The sequence below is a fragment of the Schistocerca piceifrons genome, chromosome 4 (assembly GCF_021461385.2).
Source record: "Schistocerca piceifrons isolate TAMUIC-IGC-003096 chromosome 4, iqSchPice1.1, whole genome shotgun sequence".
NCBI classification, from domain to species: Eukaryota; Metazoa; Arthropoda; class Insecta; order Orthoptera; family Acrididae; genus Schistocerca; species Schistocerca piceifrons.
In genome coordinates this window covers 653,738,608-653,761,591 of record NC_060141.1, presented here as the reverse complement: position 1 = coordinate 653,761,591, position 22,984 = coordinate 653,738,608, and the positions used below count along the sequence as shown (strand labels likewise).

Sequence of the window (22,984 nt, the reverse complement as noted above, 5' to 3'; positions counted from 1 at the left end):
CTGAAATTGAAATAAGATGCACCTAACAAGATACAACGAATCTCTGCAGATTGTCGCAGTACTTTGAAGTGGTGTTTTAATGATTGGTAGGTATTTTAGCTGTACAGCACGAGGTACTACTAGACAGAGCTTTGACAGCGGAAGGAGTACCCTCTTGTTCGAACCAGATCTTCCTGAAATACGTACACTGAACGATCAAAGTCGGATATCGGGTTATTATATACAGCAACTCAAAAAGAAAAACACTACTGGCCACTAAAACTGTTACACCAAGAAGAAATGCAGTGATCATTGGACAAATATATTATACTAGAACTGACATGTGATTACATTTTCACGCAGTTTGGGTGCATTGTGTCAAACAGAGCTTGGATGGCGTGTAGAGGTACAGCTGCCCATGCAGCTTCAACACGATATCACAGTTCATTAAGAGTAGTGACTGGCGTATTGTGACGAGCCAGTTGCTCAGCCACCATTGACCAGATGTTTTCAGTTGGTCAGAGATCTGGAGAATGTGCTGTCCAGGGCAGCAGTCGAACATTTTCTGTATCCAGAAAGGCCCTACAGCACCCGCAACATGCGGTCGTACATTATCCTGCTGAAATGTAGGGATCGAATGAAGGGTAGAGCCACGGGTTGTAACACATCTGAAATGTTACGTCCACTGTTCAAAGTACCGTCAATACAAACAAGAGGTGACCGAGACGTGTAACCAATGGCACCCATACCATCACGCTGGGTGATACGCCAGTATGGCGATGACGAATACACGCTTTCAATGTGCGTTCACCGCGATGTCGCCAAACACGGATGCGACCATCATGATGCTGTAAACAGAACCTGGATTCATCCGAAAAAATGACTTTTTGCCATTCGTGCACCCCGGTTCGTCGTTGAGTACACCATCGCAGGCACTCCTGTCTGTGATGCAGCGTCAATGGTAACCGCAGCCATGGTCTCCGAGCTGATAGTCCATGCTGCTGCAAACGTCGTCGAACTGTTCGTGCAGATGGTTGTCTTGCAAACTTTGCCATCCTTTGGCTTAGGAATCGAGACGTGGGTGCACGATCCGTTACAGTCATGCGGATAAGATGCCTGTCATCTCGACTGCTAGTGATACGACTCCGTTGGGATCCAGCACGGCGTTCCGTATTAGCGTCCTGAACCCACCGATTCCATATTTGTTAACAGTCATTGGATCTCGACCAACGCGAGCAGCAATGTCGCGATACGATAAACCGCAATCGCGATAGGCTACAATCCGACCTTTATCAAAGTCGGAATCGCGATAGGCTACAATCCGACCTTTATCAAAGTCGGAAACGCATTTCTCCTCCTTACAGGAGGCATCACAACAACGTTTGACCAGGCAACGCCGGTCAACTGCTGTTTGTGTATGAGAAATCAGTTGGAGACGTTCCTCATTTCAGCACGTTGTGGGTGTCGCCACCGGCGCCAATCTTGTGTGAATGCTCTGAAAAGCTAATCATTCGCATATCACAGCATCTTCTTCCTGTCGGTTAAATTTCACGTCTGTAGCGTGTCATCTTCGTGGTGTAGCAGTTTTAATGGCCAGTAGTGTAGCAATATAGTTGGGAACTAAATTCAAATTGCAATGCAGATAGTTATTGCAGCCTATTGCTCATGTGTGCATCATCGACTTCATCACGTGAATGTCATTTCCTCCTTTCTGAGTTTGGCGGTAGCGAGGAGGGCGAAAACCTTCAAAGCACATACCTTTATCGATAGCGTAACTGATTGAGCTCCTGCCTAAAGACCTTCGGTAGGACTCAGAGGCTATGACAATATATATTTATTGAGCTGCCAAATTGGTGTGATTAGACTGCGCTTGAATTATGCGTGTAGAAGAAAATAGATGGAGTGCGTATACGATCTTAGTTAGGTAACAATAATAGGATAGGGAGCACCACTCTGTAACACGTTTCTCTCTTGCTTTAGCACGCGAAACGAACGGAAAAAAGACATAGGTCAAATTAGGAAAACTACGGGGCGTCATAAAAAGTAGTAACAAGTATTGAATCTGGAATATAATAGACGTCGGAAATGTAGGTCAAATGTCAATAAACACAGCACATGAATTGATTTCAAAAACTAGAAATCAGTGCAGACTCTAGAGCAGGCTTTCCACACAGTATTCCTCAGAACACTGGTGTTCCTCGGGCAGTGAATAAGTGCTCCACGAAACCTATTAATAATATGGTGGTTTTTTCTCTCGACATTTTTACGACACTAATTGTTTTTTACTTAAGTATATTATGATTTCTTCTTCATTAGTTATGATTTGAGTGTGACGTAATCACTGCATAAAACAAGTTTCTCTCCTTTTACAAAATTTTACTAACCTTCAAAATAAACAAGGTGTGCCATCAAAGTACCAGAGTTTTGAAAGTGTTCCATCAGAGGAAAAATTTGCAATCCCTGCTCTAGGAAGATAAGTACGCACACGGGAGGCAATTTACAACTTGGCACTGTAAGCAGTGACATGGTTTCACGAATTGTAAGTTGCTGTTTTCATCGGTCATCTGCCTCATCTATCAGAGTGACCGGATGATCCAGCTAACAAATACTGAGAGTAAACTGCTGAATGATGAAACTGTTTAGAGATGTGTCTTCATTATATTAGCTGTCAGTGCTGAGATGTTTGCGTTTTGACATACCGGTAGATAACAGTAAGTAGATGTCTTCACTGTGTCGGAGTGCAGTCGGAGAGTGAGTGGGATCTTAATTGAGTTTATAGTTTAAGCATTTAAAAATATACATTCCTATCCAGTTCCTCTCTGACAACTGTAACGAGGGTGGTAGCACCTAACTTCCGAGCTCCTCGGTTCAACAAAATCGAACAAGAAAATGTTAGGAGTTCGTGCCAGATTGACTCTTTCAATAGCTGTAGTCGGATGGGGAGATTAGTAGCGCACAGCCCGCGAAAGCGAGGTTTTAGGTTCGAACCACAACGACACGCACAGTTTTAAGGTGTCTCATAAGATCATGGAGAGTGTTTGGAGAATCTCTGGCTGCTCTGGTTGGAAGAAAGCAAGAAAAACCTCTAGATAACAAAATTTTCAAGAAACTGATTTGAAAATTTCTTTTAGTAGCGTGATGGATTCATAGCGAAATTTCGGAGAACGTATAAATGAACAGGTGTGGGACGGTCATTCAAGAAAGGGAATAAGTCCTTAACGATTAACAGCAAAAAGAGAAATGATCGTTTAATCTACAACAAAGTACTATAGACAAAACAGTGAAAAATAGTAAGTTCTGGCTCAGTTTTAAGTCATTAGAGAGCTGAGATGAGCATCTTTTTACTCATTGACTATACGGTTGCCCACAGTAAAACGGAGAAGTAAATATTAAAATATGAATAGCTCCGTAGAAAAATATTTCACAATAAATCATTTCAACACAGTCCTTTTTTCCCTCATTTCTCTGAAAAAATGGTATTTATAGAGATTACAGTTTTAGAAAGGCGTTAAAGTCTTAAATAATGAGAGGGCCATTGTACCCTATTACAAAGTGTAGCGAATAGCAAGCAAACAGTAATTTATTGTTGATTATAGGCGTACGGAAACGTGTCGTGTGATTGGATGAGGGCTCAGGTATTAAGTAATGTTAGCGGGCAGGTGAATGCGTCTACATATGCCTCTGTTATCTTATATTGGCCGCTGTGTTAGGATGTATTTGCTTGTTCTGACATTAAACAAGACTACAGGACATACTCTTTGCACCAAACACACACACACACACACACACACACACACACACACACACACAACTCGAGAAATCGTAGACTGGTTAATTTCATGAATTGCAGTAAACTATTGTACTTAATTATAATAATTAAATATCCACAAGTATCATTTGTGGCGACGTACCTAACCGCTAGAAATGCAGACGACTGGTTACTAAAAATGCTACTCATCAGTGTTAATCAGAAATAATCCATCAAAACTTGGAAAGAACACTGCTGTCCATACACACAACACTAGACGGAAAGTCACCTTTATTACGCATCATCGAAGCTGTCGGCGGTTCAGAAAAGAGCGCAGTATGCAGCAACAAATATATTTGTTCATTTGGCTTATAACATACGATATCTGACAGGCAGCAAAGCAAGTTTTAAATGTAACTTAAAATCATTTTTACTGGACAACTCCTTCTTCTATTCCATTGACAGATTTGTACTTAAAAACTGGCAGCCAGTAAAAAATGTAAACAAATAAAAAATCACCTTATTGTTAAGTGTATTTACATGAGTTGGACTAAAATACTAAAACGTTCATTGATTTTAACACTAATCATATATGCATATCCTGTGAACTGACTCGTTTCACATAATTTCGATAGAACAAGCGTTCAAACGATCTATGGAACATGTAACTAACTAACTAACTATCGTTGAGGCCACTAGCAATGTTTCTTCCCGACTAAACTTTAATACTTCACAGTTTGGAATCATTAATAAATAGGATTCAGAAAAGGAAGAGACAAAGTCGGAAGCAGAGATTCCCAGCTTTTTAGGGCATATTTGCTGTTACATATATGCACAAGACTTCTTGAAGTATTTGAACGTAAGTATAAGGTTATTAATCAGGGAGATACAAACAAAACTAATGGCAATAGATCAGATTACAAGGTGAAACACAGTTAGAATGAAGTCAACATGTGAAGATTCCAGTGAAGTTCCTTTTGCTTAGGAGGAGGGGATATACACACAATGCTCAATTACTTGCAAGTTGTTGAAAAGTGAAGAGCAGCACGTCTGGACAAGACAATGGGAGAGGTCCACGTGAAACTATTCACACCTGCCCCTGTTTTCGAATATATGTCAAATTTCCGAGAGCTTACTGTCATGTCAGGAGTTAGATATGTTCAAAGCTCACGTCCTTTAGCTGTCACATCACGTGATGGTTGCTTACTGCATTTTGTGGTTATCTGAAGCCAAGAAACAGAATGAACTCAGCATGAAATTCGGAGGTTTCGTTCAGTCTATCAGAGGTAACTGAAAACCTGATGGCCTTCCTCAACCTCACTCTGCTGGGGCATGTCTGGACTTCGCAGAAAAGTAACGTGTAAAGCGACAAAGTTTGAAAGCCTTCTGTTAGAGAACGACTGTCATGACATTTATCACTATGTCACTGGCTAGGTGCAAAGACTATCTTTGCACTGTTATCGTCTGCTAGGGAAGTCACACAACTTTGAGTGCATAGTGAGAACACATCTCAACGATACACCCTGAAGTGGAGTTATCCTGACCAGCCAGGTAACTGCTCGGTTCAGATTTGGGTTAGCTTCCTCATGTGGATAGAGAGTCAAAGCATCCTCCGTTCTTCTTCCACTGACAGCTGGAACTAGTCGCGTGGACGCTGTCCGCAACTTTCATGCTACGCTCGGACGCCTTTGCCTTGTGTTTTACACTAGTGGCCATTTCTAAGCTATAACGTACATGACTCTATGGTGAACCAGTTGTCTGCATTCGCGTAATCTCTATAGATGAGATGCGCTTTCTGTGTGAACAACGTTATATTTGCTATTGGGATAGAGAGATAATGTTCCATGTTAAAGGCTCATTATAGGTCTTTCATTAACTCATCAGTGAAGATAGGTCGTCCCTCATGTTACTCTCTCATTTTTTTAGTATTGCTACAGGGATTTTAGATTATATGGGGTTCCTATTCTTTTGTTTTTGATGATTTGTGGTATTGTACTTCACTTGGTCCCTTGGAGGGCATACGTAACCTTGTAACAAAAGTCTAGTGCTTGTTTAATGAATATTAACCAAAGGCTACTGCAAATTCACATTTTTTTTATCCCGAATCCACCTACAGTATCGTGTTTTATGGTTACTTATTCTTTGTCTAAATTCGTAGTTGACGCGCCCACACTTTACTGAATACGTTCTACTTTCAGTGGAATCTTTATTCAGATAATCTGACATCAGCATATGATATATTCATTTCTTTGAATGCCTGCTACAGCAAGAATAATGTAGGTCTGAGCTACTGAGAACCTGAAGATACCTGCTGATTCTGAATATATTGAGAGTGACTATTGTGATTAATGCTTCTTACAAATAGGTGTCAGATTATGGAACATGAAGTCTACATCTCCGCTACAAGCATTTTTTCTATAAGAGAGGGTGCAGTACACTTTCAGGTTGAATTAACAGGTTTTGGCGTGTTGATCGTAATTTTTGACTACTGAAACATATTTTCAGGTTCCTCTCATATTTATCGTTGCCCAATGAAAATCATGGGTCAAAATTTTGTATAAGAAGGGTAATATTTTGAGGTCATTGACACAGGTTATGCGAGCTACGTATTCAGATCTCAACAGAAGTAGGAGGCTTTCAAGTCGTAGGGACACCAAACACTTTTTGGGTCAGTGCCTATGGTAAACTGCGGAAGCCATATATCTTTGTGTTCACTGGGACTTTCTCCCTTATATGTCACGATGTACGTCTAGTGCAGTAATTACTATACCGTGGCCAGATACACGACAGATACGGCCGATATGAATTACAACAAATCTGAGGAAATACCTTGTAATTCAGTGGTTTGGGAAATATACTGTAATGTGAAATGTCAGTGGTTTTTTGACGAGACATCTAATATGTGAATGCAATAAAGAGTTTCTAAAGTGGTGAATTAGACCTCCAGTAGCGTCTCAGCATGTCATGTTGCCTTTGATTCATTATAGAATACCTGGAAGAGACGATCGATGCTGTCGATGGGCTTCTAAATAATTATTTACCCACATTATACCACTTTTGTTACTTAAAATATAATCTAAAATGAATATTCTCAACGTACGAGTAATACTGTCTGCGATCAGTATTTGCATGGTTTGTTCTGAGATGTACAAGATAAATTATTTTCTTTTATCTTCGTTGCTAATACTTCTAGTGCTGAGCCTGTGGAGAAATCATCGGTACTTTCCATCTCGTGTCAATGAAGGACGAATTTGTAGTCTTTTTCTGATATTTATCCAACGAATGAGATGGAAGCAAATCTTGAAATGTGTGAGAAAGAACAGCAGGGACATGACGGCTCTCGCTCACTGATGTCACATAGTGAATAGGGAAGAGGCCATCGCAAAATCGTAGCTGAGCACAACATTTACTTTTCTGAACGACAAACGACGGGCCGATTCAGCGTGGGTTATTTTGCTTTGACTCGGCCGTCTTTGTCTGTACCTGGGAAAGATATTTCACCCCAACGGTTTCTCCCATTATTGAACGTGTTGTACTACCTGTTCAGTTTATTCTTCAACATGATTTCAGTTTGCTATAAACAGTTTTGAAGTTTTAACAAATGAAATACAACTGGACAAAAATAATGAAGAATAAGCTTCAAAATCGGTATCATCCGAAGGTAAATTACTGACCTAATAGCACACAATATTGTTGTTGCAATAATGTATGGTTCTGAAATGTCTCGAATATGGAATATTCTACAAGTCACTTGGTGATATTAAGGGATGAACGTATAGACCACACTGGAGTATCTTTCGAACTGTTCTGCATTAGTTTTTTCGAAGGACTCATCTTTAGGTTTGAAAAGGAAACTGTAAATGTTGTATATTCCGTTACTTGACATCTCATTATACTACTTGTGGAACGCATGAAAGCAAATATGTCAATGCTATTTGGCGAGATTCCAAAAATTACTATGCAATAACTTTCTAGGAAATCGTGAGAGGACGTATTCGTTAGAAAATGTCAAATCTATGGCATAACGTAGAGAGAATATTCACTGAGAAATGATGAACAGTAAAAACAAAAATGGGGCAAAATATATCAACTCCTGCTTCTGACAATGTGTTGCTATACAATATATTGATACTGACTGTACAGCTAGACATAATTAAAAAAACAGTCCGTTAAATTATGTATAACACGTGGGCTGGAGATAAAAAAATGTCAACATGGTTTTCCTTTCGAATAACAAAACAAAAATACAGACGGATACGTCAATCTCTGCTTCCGACTGTGTGTTGCTATAGGGTGTGGCGATGTTGACCGTACATCTACACGTAATGAACAACAGTCTGTTAACCTTTATATAACACATGAGTGGGAGAGAAAAAAATCTACATGGTGTTCCTTTCGAATAATAAAAGGATTCGAATTTGCCTTTATTTTAAAGAACTGAAAGAACTGAAAGTGATTTTTCTAAATGACAAAACTTTCGAGAATTGACTGATCTCTAATTTCCTTATGGACAGTATAAAGCCCAAAAGCAAAAAAAAAAGTTAAAAAGCGAAAGTGTTATAATTTAGGTGGTTCGCAAACCAAAAGAAAACAGTGGAAAATGCGTGTTGTATTCTGTTTCTGCAATTACAGACTTTCGTATCGCATGTGAAACTTTATATGAAAAGTGAAATCATTTGTTGACCTAGTCAATCAAAACATCCAGTACCGTCAAAAGAAATGGTCACTCGGTAAGCATAAAAATGCTTGTACACTGGTATGTTGATATCACAGAGTTTTGTTGTGCTGGTAAATAAGTGAAAAATGCAGCACGTTTACAATCTATGATAGCTGATGACTTGATCGGTTAAGGCTTGATAGTGGCTCAATCTGGGAACTGTTGTGGATTGACCAGGGCCATCAATCGGGTTTATCGATACTTTCAAATGGAAAACCGTTAGGCACTGGACGGAACGAAACAGTGGGTGACGCGTTGCGTCAGATGGAAATGGGATATATGTATCACTTTTAATTTGCCCCAGACTCTACGATCATTTAGTGCGAGTGTTCAGGATATACAGTAATGTGTTTGTCGAACAGAAACATGGAAGACAAAGGTACTGATTTCCGTTTGTGACATTTGAACAAAAATGTTCACTTCAATCTCCAATTCGACATCAACCTTCGATAAAGTCATTATGTATTTAAGTGAATGAATTTCTGCCAGTTCTAATGAACAAACACACAGTGTATGGCTTCAGCAAATGTGTTTGTTATTCTAAGAACGTGTATGTGGCTTAGTTTATTATTATGTTGAATATTCAAAACTTATGCAAATGCTGATGTGGCTGTTATTTCGGTAACTTGTGCTGAAATTTTTTCATGCTCCAGTTGAGGGCAGTAACTATACGTTGCTGAAGTTGAAGAGCAGTGCAGTTTTTCCTTCACTAAAAAAGCTTCAGATACACAGAGATTATGAAGTGGACGTTAAATGGAAAACATCCGTGTTGAGGGCAACGCTCTCAAGTTGTGTGTGTTGCGCGCAGAAGATAACAAGTGGGTTCCAATGTGGCAACGATATTTAAAGTCATTATAAAATTAGGAATACCTTGGTGCTGTAACATAAAAATGTGAGACTGACATTACTAGTGTTTGAAATAGATTGCACTTTTTCATTGTTCTTCAGAACTGCCAGAATGTTATGCCGTTTTGCTTATACGGTGGAGTGACAGTCAGTTTGTTGCAAATGCTGAACGTTCCTATTAAAATGAAATATTTTAAATGTTTCCGCTGTTAATATCTTTAAAAATTTGGGATATCTTCAGACTGTTAGTATATATTTGGCAATAGAGCACGAAATGCTTGTACAACGATTATTTCGCATTCATATTGACATGTTCAACCGTTAAAACATTAAAAAACGTAGTATTTACACTGAAATTAAGGAAGAAACAAATCATTCAGAACGCACGAATTTTATTGGTCTCGTTAATAGCATAGAAATAAAGTTGAAAACGTAACAATCTGAGTGAAATAAAGAAAGTGATATTGGAGACTCTTGCCGAGCCGTACATAGCGTTAGAGCAAGCTGGCAAATAAAGTACTTGATGTTGGTTAAAAACTGGGCCATAATAACATGATGCTACTGCCTGTATTGCGTTCCGAGGATCCCTTACCGGTAGTGACACATAAATAATGTTTCCAAAACAATACATAAATTTCCATAGAACAATTTGTAAGTGAAATAAAGATATGCCACAGGAACACCAAGAGCCAAATATTATGAACGAAATACTGTCGTGGAGTTTCAGTTTTTGACTTGAAGAAATTTTGTTTCCGTTACCGAAGTTATAGGACACCTAGTAGGGCCGTGTTATCAAAATATGATATGCTGGAAACTGTTTAGCCTGACGTCGAGCCCTGTCGGAAACTGAACGCTCCGAAGTGAATCATTATCAAGAGAACAACTGATACAGGCAGGAGGCTGAAATAGGTAAGATAATAATAGAAACGTGGTGCAGCAACCTCACAACACTATCTGTCCCATCACAGCAGTGTCTGTTGGCGCATTTGCTCCAATTTCGGCGCCGCGCCAAGTCTGAGTCGTGCCTGATGCTGCGACCCGAGCTGCAATTCAGGTTAAGACCGTGTTTAATTCGGTTCTCGCACTTTAGGAACAAAGTCTTGAGATGCTCTGAAACTGAGGATTGAGTAAAGTTAGCCTGACATAGTTACTCAGCTTACTAAATATCCTTTATTTTTTTATTTTATGTTTCATTCATCCTTTCAAATGCATTCTCCTGTGAATAAATACTTTAAGAATGAATTTAATTTAATTTTCAGAGAAAGAGTTATTTTGCCACACCTGTTCCCAGCATAATCTTGCGGGGGCACAAGGGAAAGAGGTGACTAGCGGAGGTAGGGTGGGGGGGGGGGGGGGAAGGGGAGGAGGGGAGAACTGAAAATATGAGGTGATGTGGAGGAAGACAGTCTATACAACGATTTGTTTGCTGTTTGGGTATGTGTCTCTGGACGCTCAATGCCTACTAATTCGAGCATACGTCAATAAGGAGCCGCAATATTCATTGTTGTAAATAAGATGCGCCACTAAAAAAATTGTTAAATCAGCAGTCTTCGGACATAGATTCAACGAAGCGAGCACACTTTTTCGGATATATGTTCAAGCTTTAATTATTTCGTGTTGAGGTATTAGCGGTGTATCACTTGGAAAGTGGTGTCAACTCACCACCACTGTAGAAATTGAAATGAACACATTTTTATACCAGTTGTATTAAGACATGACAGTTGCGGAAGTCTTGTTCGTAATATATTCGAACTGGTTTGGCGTTGTTTACAAGGGGTACGTGGGTACTTGTGTGATATATAAAATGACCAAGTTAATTTTAGTAAGATACTTGCAACCCCTGTAAACATGGTTTGAGCATAAAGCGAAATGAGGATCCAATTCAACTTACCGCTGTACGTTTACTGTATATGTGAAATGCACAGATTCTGTAATACCTTCTCCGTCCCTTTTTTTCTGACACTAACTTGTAACAACTACGTCATACGTAGAAAGTGGTTGCTGATACTGAAAATCTTTCACCAGTAGCAGTGTATAGTCCATACTCATATGCTGCCTCTACAGAGGTAAGCTGTTGGACCTCTGCGACTATGCCCTGACCTGCAATAATAATACAGGTGATTTTGGTCTGATGCCTGTAGGGCAAAACAATCGGATTGTGCTTTAACCTTGTAAATAAAGATCCGTAACTTCTCTGGTCATCATTTCTTGAACTCTTTGAATTTTTCTCATACCTGATGTAATTTTGCTAGCATACTTAACAGAAGGTGGTGCACTACACTTCTGATTGGCCTATATATTTAAAAAATGACAGATTACCACCTTGAGCTGTTGGTAAAATGCTTTATTTACACAATCACCCTCAGTCGCCTGACTATCATCAGGTTTATAAAAGTATTCACTGCAAAAATTTAGGTGAAATATAAAATCGTTAACGTCATGTGATAAAACATAAATTACATACTATTATCATATCATAAAATAAATTACGTCGCCAGTCTGTAAAGGTGAATAGTTTTATGATCCTGGTGATGATCAGGCGACTGCAACTGGCTGTGTAAATAAAATATTTTACGAGCAGTTCAAGGCGGTAATATGAAATTTTGCAAGTCCAAAATAGCTTATTTGATAAAAAGTTCGTTGTCTATGGATTTCGTTCGTTAATTTTTATTGACGTTTGGTTTAACTACAATGAGTATTTTGAAATTATGCTTCGTCTTGATATTTGTTTCTGACTGAATTTGGTGTCTTGTGTATACAGTATTGACGCTTGTTAACTATTATTTTATTGAAAATAACTGTATATTCCTTGATCATTGAAAAGATTTTGCAAAAATATACTTAGCGGTCTGGACACACTCCAGAGGTGTTTTACAGTCCATTAAAAAGATAAGAAAGTATTTTGTTACAGAAGAACATTCAGCCTCTACTATAATGACTGTCATTACAAATCAATAATACGTTGTAAACAGTTCAGTATGAAAATAGATCCGTCCACTGAGTGGGCTAACCACAGAAATTTATTGGTGCTCTAGTGACCATAACTGGGTCACATATGTGAGGAACGAAAGCAAATTTAAATAGTTGGGTAGCAAGTAGTTACAGATATAACGCTACGCACGCTAGAAAGATAATTTGGGAAGGAGAGGGGAAGAGCACAGCAGGGGGCGCTGGGTGTGGCTGGTGGGAGGGGCTGGAGTAGTGTGTCCTGGGCTCTGCGGTGCGAGCTCTAGGTGCGGCTGTCTGCTGGGACGCCGAGAGTAGTGCACCAAACTGGCGACCCTGCCAGGATGCTGACAGCGCTCTATCACACTTCCCCAACCGCAAATAGTCTTTTAGCATAAGGAAACGCACTGGATCACGATCACGGTGAAGGGACCGAGGACGGCGTAAGTGACAGATGTCGTTTCTCGTTGCACCAGTAAATAATCCCGGACGGGGTCGGAGTTCTGAAAAACAAAGTGTCAGAAGCAGCAAGAGAGCCGGGGCGGGCGGTACTCACGCGGCTCTGGAGCCGGGGAGCAGGAGGCAGGCGAGCTGCAGCAGCAGCAGCGGCAGCAGCAGCCGCGCCATGGTGTCAGCCCGAGCGCAGGGAGAGGCTGCGCAGGGTGCGGGCCATCGCGAGAGCCGCCCGTCGTCCGCCGTGGCGCGCCGCCGCCCAGCAGCCGCAGCCCGCAGCCGCAGCCACAGCCAGCAGCCAGCAGCAGCAGCCACCGCAGCAGAGCACCACCAGCTCCGGCCGTCGCTGCCCCTGTCCCGCTAGTGGCGGCACGGCCGGCCCGCCGGCTGCCCTCGCGTATTGATCGCGGCGCGCGCACGCCGGGCCGCTGGGGCGCCGGCGCCACCTCCGCCTCGGCCACCCCCGCCCGCCCCCATCGCCCGGGGCGTGTCCCGGCACCCTGCCCCCGAGGCGGGGCCACTGCACAACAGCTGGCCCGCCGCTGCCGCTTCTCGCCTTACCTGCACGCACCACACTACACTGCAAACTTCGCAATACGCTCGCCGAACAGTGTAATGACCCCAATGTTCTACTTATGCTGCAGTCTGCAATCGTTATCTTCCCTGGCTCGGTCTCGGAGACTTTAACGAACCGCTTTTTCTACAACGTACGTTAAACCTTTGATTTGTTCCAAACAACATTTCCCTCCATTCGTATCAATCGTACATCATGCCATACAGAACAAGTTTCTAAGATTATCTGTCTTAAGAGGACTTACGAAAAGCTTGTCACTCTACAGCGAATATAGTGACAATATATATAATTGCTAATACACTACTGGCCATTAAAATTGCTACACCAAGAAGAAATGCAGATGAAAAACGGGTATTCATTGGACAAATACAGGGTGTTACAAAAAGGTATCGCCAAACTTTGAGGATACATTCCTCACACACAAATAAAGAAAAGATGTTATGTGGACATGTGTCCGGAAACGTTTAATTTCCATGTTACAGCTCATTTTAGTTTCGTCAGTAGGTACTGTACTTCCTCGATTCACCGCCAGTTGGCCCAATTGAAGGAAGGTAATGTTGACTTCGGTGCTTCTGTTGACATGCGACCCATTGCATCAACAGGTTAGTGTTCATCACGAACGTGGTTTTACAGTCAGTGCAATGTTTACAAATGCGGAGTTGGCAGACGCCCATTTGATGTATGGATTAGCACGGGGCAATAGCCGTGGCGCGGTATGTTTGTATCGAGACAGATTTCCACAACTAAGGTGTCCCGACAGGAAGACGTTCGAAGCAATTGATCGGCGTCTTAGGGAGCACGGAACATTCCCAGCGTATGACTCGCGACTGGGGAAGACCTAGAACGACGAGGACACCTACAATGGACGAGGCAATTCTTCGTGCAGTTGACGATAACCCCAATGTCAGCGTCAGAGAAGTTGCTGCTGTACAAGGTAACGTTGACCACGTCACTGTATGGAGAGTGCTACGGGAGAACCAGTTGTTTCCGTACCATGTACAGCGTGTGCAGGCACTATCAGCAACTGATTGACATCCATGGGTACACTTCAACACAAAACACTGTGTCAATCCTCATTTCAGTGCAAATGTTCTCTTTACGGATGAGGCTTCATTCCAACGTGATCTGTCTCTGCCTCGTGATGACTGGGTGTTGTGTGATGTTCTTAGGTTAGTTAGGTTTACGTAGTTCTAAGTTCTATGGTACTGATGACCATAGATGTTAAGGGGATACGGAATCACCTATCCCCGCAATGTTAATATATGCCTACTATAGGGAACATTTTCTCACAAACTACTGGAGACAGAGAGGTAAAAATTTTACTGTATGTGCATTCATATGTTACAACAATACTGAAACAACAGTTTATTGTCAAAGTATTTTCTTACAGAGATATTGTACATTTATTTTTAAGTAAATTTTTTCCATCGCTTTTTACTAGACTATCACCCCTAAGTCTTTTGTAAATCAAGTAATTAAAAAATCGTTGTTTCAGTATGTAATAGGGACCTATGTCACTACGTCATAAAAATTTCAGACTTCTAGGTTGACCAGTACCTGAGATAATGTTCCTAGATGAAGTAAAAAGTAAACTTACGGGAAACGGAGAAAGAAGATTAAAACATTCCTGATCCGTAGCTAATACCCCCTTCACAGTCTTCATAATCATCTTCAAGTCTTCTTTTGGCACCCCTCTGCACCTGTCTTGCTTTTTTCACTAATGTCTTGATTATATTATCAGCATGCCTTAGTCTGTGCTGATCTAAAAAGAACATAGCACGTACCGTACGGGAACCAACACACATACCCAACTTTTGAAGGACCTGGCATTTAGTTATATTTCCAAGATTGAAGGTTGCCACAGCATCATACACACCAAAATGTAGTGTATTAATTCCGACAAACACTGTTTTTGGGAGACGATGCCATATCACACTATTCAAGCACTCGTTGGGGTTCTGCGTTTTTCCGTGAAGACATTTCATCAGAAGACTTCTGTCAGCCAGATCTCTGAAAATGGGCTTTATTTCTGCCATGATGGCTGATGGTAGACTGTGGTGGTGAATGTATTTCTCTCCTGTTGTTAGTCCCCTATTGTATTTACACCAGCTGTTTTCACCTTTGGGGCACAAACCATGTTGTGGATGCTCATCCGTGGATGCGGTGTGGAAATATAAAGCCCATATAGCTCTCCTCATTTCTTCAAGATTGCCTGTATTTTGCCTGATTGCAAGGCCATAGCAGTTCTGAATGTGGTCTATTATGGAATCAGTCAATCTTCCTCTGCCATCCAAGGTTTTCCCATCATCTAGTTTTTTCCCTTTCATAACTGATTTTAACCTTCGCAGCCTGGCACCCATTCTCTTCTGCACATGTCCTATACATTCAAGTTTGCTTATATTTACACTGTTCCCATATGGTTTGCTTTCCAAAACTTCTTTGAATGCTTTAGAGTCACCATCTCCCAGATATTTGACATAGCGAACGTTATACCACTGTGAAGAGCGATGAAAAATTTTCTTCACCCCAGCAACCTCCATGCCACCACTACTACCATAATAATTAGCAATACAGTCATCACTGTGTTCATTTTTCAGCCTGCCTGTGCACCTACAGTATTTAGACATTATTGCAACATCAATAACCTTGCCAGTATCAACACTAGTTGCTGTTACAACACCATTGTTGGAGGTGTGGCCCCTTTTCTGCCACGTGCCATCAAACGCCACTGTGAGGTCACGACTGCCGTCATTTTCTTCCACTGCTTCTTCCACAGCAACCTGCATTGACTTCTGTGCTACATCTTCAACTGCAGATCCTAGTATATAATTGTAAGCTTCAAACTTTGAAGGTGCACTTGGAAGATTTAGAACACCACATAGCATATCACCAGCTGCTTTGCCCTTACCAATTGCTCGCAATCCATAAACTAACCTAATATTTACACTATAAAGTTCAGTTTTCTTGTATCCATTATTTACAGTTACTGAAACCGAACTTGGAAACTTACAGCTGTATTTACAAACACTGCATATTAAATTAAACTGGGCAGCCAGGCCAACATGGGATTCTACTTTCAGAGAAACGTTTCCATGACATTTTTTGCAGCACAAACTGTTTTCAAGAGCTTCACACAATATATTCGTATCAATGAGTTCAAAAACTTCATTCCCTCTATCAAGTAAATTATATTTCTCTTCCAAATCTCTTAGTTTTTTATGAGAAGCACTGTTTTCATTTGGTGTAAGTTCGTTCGGCAAATCAGTAATAAGTGGATTCACATTTTCCAACAGTGATGATGATGAACTGCTTTGCTTTGCTAATGAATCATTATTTCTTTTCTTTTGCCAGTTCACACGCTTTTTAAATACTTTTGCTTTAGCTCTAGGCATTTTCACTGCGAAAAATGAAGCACTAAATACGAAATAACTCAACAACAACTACTTTCTTATATCACACTGTTTACAAAACAGTCCCGCCACAAAGTCAAAGAGTAACTTGAGGAAACCAGAGAGAAACATTTTCGGGCAACTAGTGTATAAATAGTCGCTGGAAACCGGGATATTTGAATTCATGTCACTTTAAAGGTACTGCCAAAAAGTTCATGGTCAGCCACGAGAGACGTGTATAACTAAAGCGCAATACCCGATCTCACAAATATATAAAAATAAAATAGTTATAATTGTAGTAGAGCTATGTATGATACGTCATTTTAAAGAGGAAACATGGCAGAATGTAATACGCCAATAAAAAAAAATTCGATTTTTTAACCCAAAATCCGATTCCGTATCCCCTTAAGTCCCATAGTTCTCAGAGCCATTTGAACCATTTTTGAACCAACGTGATCAAATTGTAAATTTTCAGAATCAACATGTGTCAGCTGACGAGAATCCGCACGCAATTGTGTAATCACGTCATCAACACAGATTTTCTGTGAACGTTTGGGCAGGCATTGTTGGTGATGTCTTGATTGGGCCCCATGTTCTTCCACCTACGCTCAATGGAGCACGTTATCATGATTTCGTACGGGATACTCTACCTGTGCTGCTAGAACATGTGCCTTTACAAGTACGACACAACATGTAGTTCATGCACGATGGAGCTCCTGCACATTTCAGTCGAAGTGTTCGTACGCTTCTCAACAACAGATTCGGTGACCGATGGATTGGTAGAGGCGGACCAATTCCATGGCCTCCACGCTCTCCTGACCTCAACCCTCTTGACTTTCATTTATGGGGGCATTTGAAAGCTCTTGTCTACGCAACTCCGGTACCAAATGTAGAGACTCTTCGTGCTCGTATTTTGGACGGATTCCTGTAATAAAGTGTTTGAAGTTACGCTGGTACGTTATGTTGCTGTGTGGGGAATGTTTCCTGAAAGTTTGGCCGTACCTTTTTGTAACACCCTGTATATTGAACTGACATGTGAATACAATTTCACGCAATTTGGGTGCATAGGTCCTAAGACATCAGTACCCAGAAAAACCACCTCTGGCCGTAATAACGGACTTGATACGCCTGGGCATTGAGTCAAACAGAGCTTCGATGGCGTGTACATGTACAGATGGCCATGCAGCTTCAACACGATACCACAGTTCATCAAGAGTAGTGACTGGCGTATTGTGACGAGCCAGTTGCTCAGCCACCATTGACCAGACGTTTTCAGTTGGTCAGAGATCTGGAGAATGTGCTGGCCAGGGCAGCAGTCGAACATTTTCTGTATCCAGAAAGGCCCGTACAGGACCTGCAACATGCGGTCGTGCATTATCCTGCTGAAATGTTGGGTTTCGCAGGGATCGAATGAAGGGTAGAGCCACGGGTCGTAACACATCTAAAATGTGACGTCCACTGTTCAAAGTGCCGTCAATGCGAACCAGGGGTGACCGAGACAAGTAACCAATGGCACCCCATAACATCACACCGGTCGATACGCCAGTATGGCGATGACGAATACACGCTTCCAATGTGCGTTCACCGCGATGTCGCCAAACACGGATGCGACCATCATGATGCTGTAAACAAAACCTGGATTCATCCGAAAAAATGACTTTTGCCGTTCGTGCACTCAGGGTTCGTCGTTGAGTACACCATCGCACGAGCTCTTGACTGTGATGCAGCGTCAAGGGAAACCGCAGCCATGGTCTCCGAGCTGATAGTCCATGCTGCTGCAAACGCCGTCGAACTGGTCGTACAGATGGTTGTTGTCTTGCAAATGTCCTCATCTTTTGACTCAGGGATCGAGACGTGGCTGCACGATCCGTTACAGCCATGCGGATAAGATGCCTGTCATCTCGACTGCTAGTGATACGAGGCCGTTGGGATCCAGCACAGCGTTCCGTGTTACCCTCCTGAACCCACCGATTCCATATTCTGCTAACAGTCCTTGGATATCGCCCAACGCGAGCAGCAATGTCGCGATACGATAAACTGCAATCGCGATAGGCTACAATCCAACCTTTATCAAAGTCGGAAACGTGATGGTATGCATTTCTCCTCCTTACACGAGGCATCACAACAACGTTTCACCAGGCAACGCCGGTCAACTGCTGGTTGTGTATGAGAAATCGGTTGGAAACTTTCTTCATGTCAGCACGTTGTAGGTGTCGCCACCGACGCCAACTTTGTGTGAATGCTCTGAAAAGCTAATCATTTGCATATCACAGCTTCTTGTTCCTGTCGGTTAAATTTCGCGTCTGTAGCACGTCAACTTCGTCGTGTAGCAATTTTAATGGCCAGTAGTATATATATATATATATATATATATATATATATATATATATATATATATATATATATATACGGGTGTAGTAAACTGTAATTTATTTTTTGATTACTGTATACTGAGGTGTCGAAAGTGATGGGATACCTCCTAATATCGTCATCATTGTTCCTGGCGTAGTACACCAATTCGACGTGGCATGGACTCAAACAGTCGGAAGTCCTTGCAAAAAAATTTAGTCGTGCTGCCTCTACATCTCTCGATTGTGTTCCGTAAATATTTGATGGGATTCATTTCGAGCGATCTGTGTGGCCAAATCAATCGCTTGAACCAGTCTCGTGCAGTAGTGGGCCAGTAACAAGGTGCATTGTCATCCACAAAATTTCAATCGTTTTTTCTGGGAGGGAGGGGGGGGGGGGGGGTGGAGCATGAATTCCATGAATATCTATGGTCTCCAAGCAGACTATCGTGATCATTTGCAGTCAATGGTTGGTTCAGTTGGATCAGAAGACCCAGTCCATTCCACATAAAAACGGCTCACACCATTATGGGGACACCGACAGTTTGCACAATACCTTGTTGACAACTTGGGTCCACAGCTTCATGGAGTCTGCACCACACTCAAACCGTACCATCAGCTCGTATCTATTAAAATCGAGGCTCGTCTGACCAGACTACAGTCGGCTATGGCGTGAGTTGCACATTACACCACACACACTGTTCAATGTGCGTGACAGCACAAGTTCTGCAGTCGGTAATTGTGGCACTGTTACTTAGGTATGTCCATCCAGCACGGGAAGATTGTACCGCATCGGATCGGAAAATATCGGTTTTTAACTGTCCAGAGGCCAAAAATTACATGAAAAGAAAAATGAGATCGTATTTAAAGTCCTGTGGTCGAAAACCGCATAAAAATTAAATTGACATCGGTTTCTGATTGTCTGGATACTGGCGCACGACATTTTCAATACGCTGTCCACTGTTTTTTGCCACAAGTTGAAATCAAGAAGCAGCTTCTTTCACACAGAGTGTCTTTGGAGTCACGTTCAGAATGCGTGGAGCAACACGTGCCTTCAATTCAGTTATGTTCGTATTGGAGCACTGAACACAAGATATTTACAATAACTCCACAGCCAGAAGTCAGACGGATTAAGATCAGATGATCTGGGCGGCCAGGCTGTAGGGAAATGACGGCTGATAATTGTAGCATTTCGAAAATATCTCTGCAGCAGCCACTTCACTGTCTGTTCAATGAGCGGGGGAACGCCATCTAGCGTAAAAATGATCCTACCTACACATCCGCGCTGTTCGAGGGGTGGAACCACGTTGGTGCGTAAAAGACTCTCATAGCGTTTACCAGTGACGGTGAAGTTAAAAAATACTGCCCTGTAATAAGAGATGCCGTCAACCCGCCTTACACAGTTACCTTTACAGAATGAAATGGTACCGGTGGAATTTCCGTAGCCCATATTCTGCAATTTTGAGTACTAGCATGTCCTTAGAGATGGAAATGGGCTTGGTATGTCCACAGAATGTTCCATGACCATTGAATGCCCATTTATCGAGCAATGAATTCCAAAACTTCTGATCATGGTTATTTTGTGTGGATAGCAATTTAGGATATTTCGTAGGATATTATGCATCGTACTCGCAGGCAGGTCCAACGTTCGGGCAATTCTCCATGTACTGTATGTTTGCACAGCAATGCTCGAACTCTCCCGCAATGCTCTGGTTATGTCTTTGATAGACTTCGGATTAATTCAAGGAATCATATGCAACCCATTGCTCGACGAAAGATCCGTACCAAAGGATTGGGAAGATGCACCGATAGCACGAATACATAAGAATGGAAATAGGAACAACCCGCTGGACTACAAACCCGTATCAATGACGTCGATCTGCAGTACGGTTTATTCGAAGACTTTGAAATAGCTCGAAGAGAACGATCTGTTGACACATATCACGGATTCAGAAAACATTGCATGTGTGAAACCCAAGTTTCTATTTGTTCATACGAAATAATGAGAGCTACCGGCAGGGCGCCTCAAATGTGATTGCATATTTCTTGATTTCCAGAAAGCTTCTGACACCGTTCCTCACAAACGCCTTCTATTGAAAGTGTTTGCGTATGGAATATCGTCGCAGTTGTGCGACTGGTTGTGTGATTTCCTGTAAGCAAGAAAAAAGGTCACATTTCGTAGTAACTAACAGAAAGTCATCTAGTGAAACAGAAGGCATATTTGGCGTTCCTTAAGTGCTGTAGACACTGTGCTATTCGTAACCTAACAATTTAGGAGACAATCTGAGCAACCGATGCTGCCGTTTACCTCTTACTAAAGTAATCAGAAGATAAAAAGAATTGCAAAACAATTTAAACAAGATATCTGTAAGCTGTGAAAAGTGACAATTAACTCCAAGCAGTAAAAATACTAAAAGCTATGTATTGAATTACGATTGCACGATAAGTGTCACAAACGTAAAGTCTGTCAGTTCAACTAAATCCCTAGGAATTACAAATATGACCAACCTAAATTGGAATAGGAAATGTTGCCTGTACACGTTTTATCGGCAGAGCACTTCGAAGATGCAACAAAGCTACTAAGTAGAGTGCCTACATTACGTTTGTCCTCTTCGTCCTGACTATTTCTGCGTGATGTGGAGTGCTTATCAGGTTGAAGAAGAACATAGAAAAAATTCAAAGAAGGGCAGTTCGTTTCGCACAATATCCAAAAAAGAGAGAGCGTGTCATGAATATGATACGCGCATTGGGGTGGATATCATTAAAACAAAGGCGTTTCTTGCTGTCGCGAGATCTTTCACGAAATTTCAGTCGCCAACTTTCTTCTCTGAATCGAAAATATTTTATACACAGCGCAAAATGACTGTAATAAAATACGAGAAATCGAAGCTCGCAAGGGAAGACTGTAGTGTTCGTTTTTTCCAGGTGCTAACGGTACAGAAATAGTCTAAAAGTGCTTCTGTAACCCTCTGCAGTGCTTATAAGAATGAACTGCAGTATAGTCACGTAGATGTAGGTGACATAAGCAGATCCTTACGGTATCAATACGCGTGTATTTCTTTTTTTTATATAAATTGTTCTCTCCTTAGATAACAGTTTTCTATTTGTACTCTAATTTTCAAGTCTAGAGAACATAATCCCATTACTGTAAATATCGATTCATTTGGCGAGCTTCTGTATGTCCCAGTGGAGCGCAAGACTAAATCCTGTCCAATCCTCACGACCATGGACAACGTAACCATGAAGTGGGCGCTCGCACTTTGAGCCCATAGGCCACTGGTGATCCTTACTACTCTATTATAAAATAATTTAGTTAGATTTGGAACCAAACGAAATCTCCGCCGACAAGTTTATTTAGAGCTTTCAATGATCTTGCAGACACGTAAAGCCCTAGTTCCAGTGCACGCCAGAGAGAGAGAGAGAGAGAGAGAGAGAGACCTTCCTTATGCCTCTGCACAGATTTATTCTGGACCGTTACTTTAGCGTTAAGGTTTACTTATCTTTAGCAATATGAAGTATGTATTGTGCAACTGACTATTGTCTCTTAGAAAATCTGGATTCTAGGAGTCCTCCATCTACCTGATTTTCCATCTACTTTCTTCCCCCCACCTCTAGAGGAGCATGCTTGGTCAGGTGAGTAAGATACCAGCTCCACGACTCCACCTCTGACCTTTTCTCTTCTAGTCTGTTCTCAAATGGCTAAAAGTCTTTAATGGTGTTGTTGTTGTTGTTATTGTTGTGGCCTTCAGTTCCAAAACTGATTTTATGCACCTCTTCACGGAAATTCTGTGCACTGATCTTCATCTCTGTACAATTACAGAAAAATGCATTCATTGCAACTCGCTTGCTGTAGTAGAGAGGTAGTCATCCTGTATAAATTCTCCCCCCTTCCCCCTCCCTCCCGCCCCCACAAACACGCACACACATATGCACTTCATTCTGTTACCAAATTGCAGATTCCTTGATACCTCAAGACGTAGCGCG

At 41.5% G+C, this 22,984-nt stretch overlaps 1 protein-coding gene across 3 annotated transcripts in view; it reads right to left on the bottom strand.

Moving 5' to 3' along the window:
• LOC124796245 (gamma-aminobutyric acid receptor subunit beta) overlaps window positions 1-12,898 on the bottom strand; it is a 621,538-nt gene extending 608,640 nt beyond the window's left edge. For all 3 annotated transcript variants that reach the window (XM_047260339.1, XM_047260341.1, XM_047260340.1), the window contains exon 1: window positions 12,793-12,898. In XM_047260339.1, coding sequence (XP_047116295.1) covers window positions 12,793-12,863 — 71 coding nt within the window. In that variant the 5' untranslated portion in view covers window positions 12,864-12,898. The remainder of the gene's footprint in view (window positions 1-12,792) is intronic.
• Between the last annotated feature and the right edge of the window lie 10,086 nt (window positions 12,899-22,984).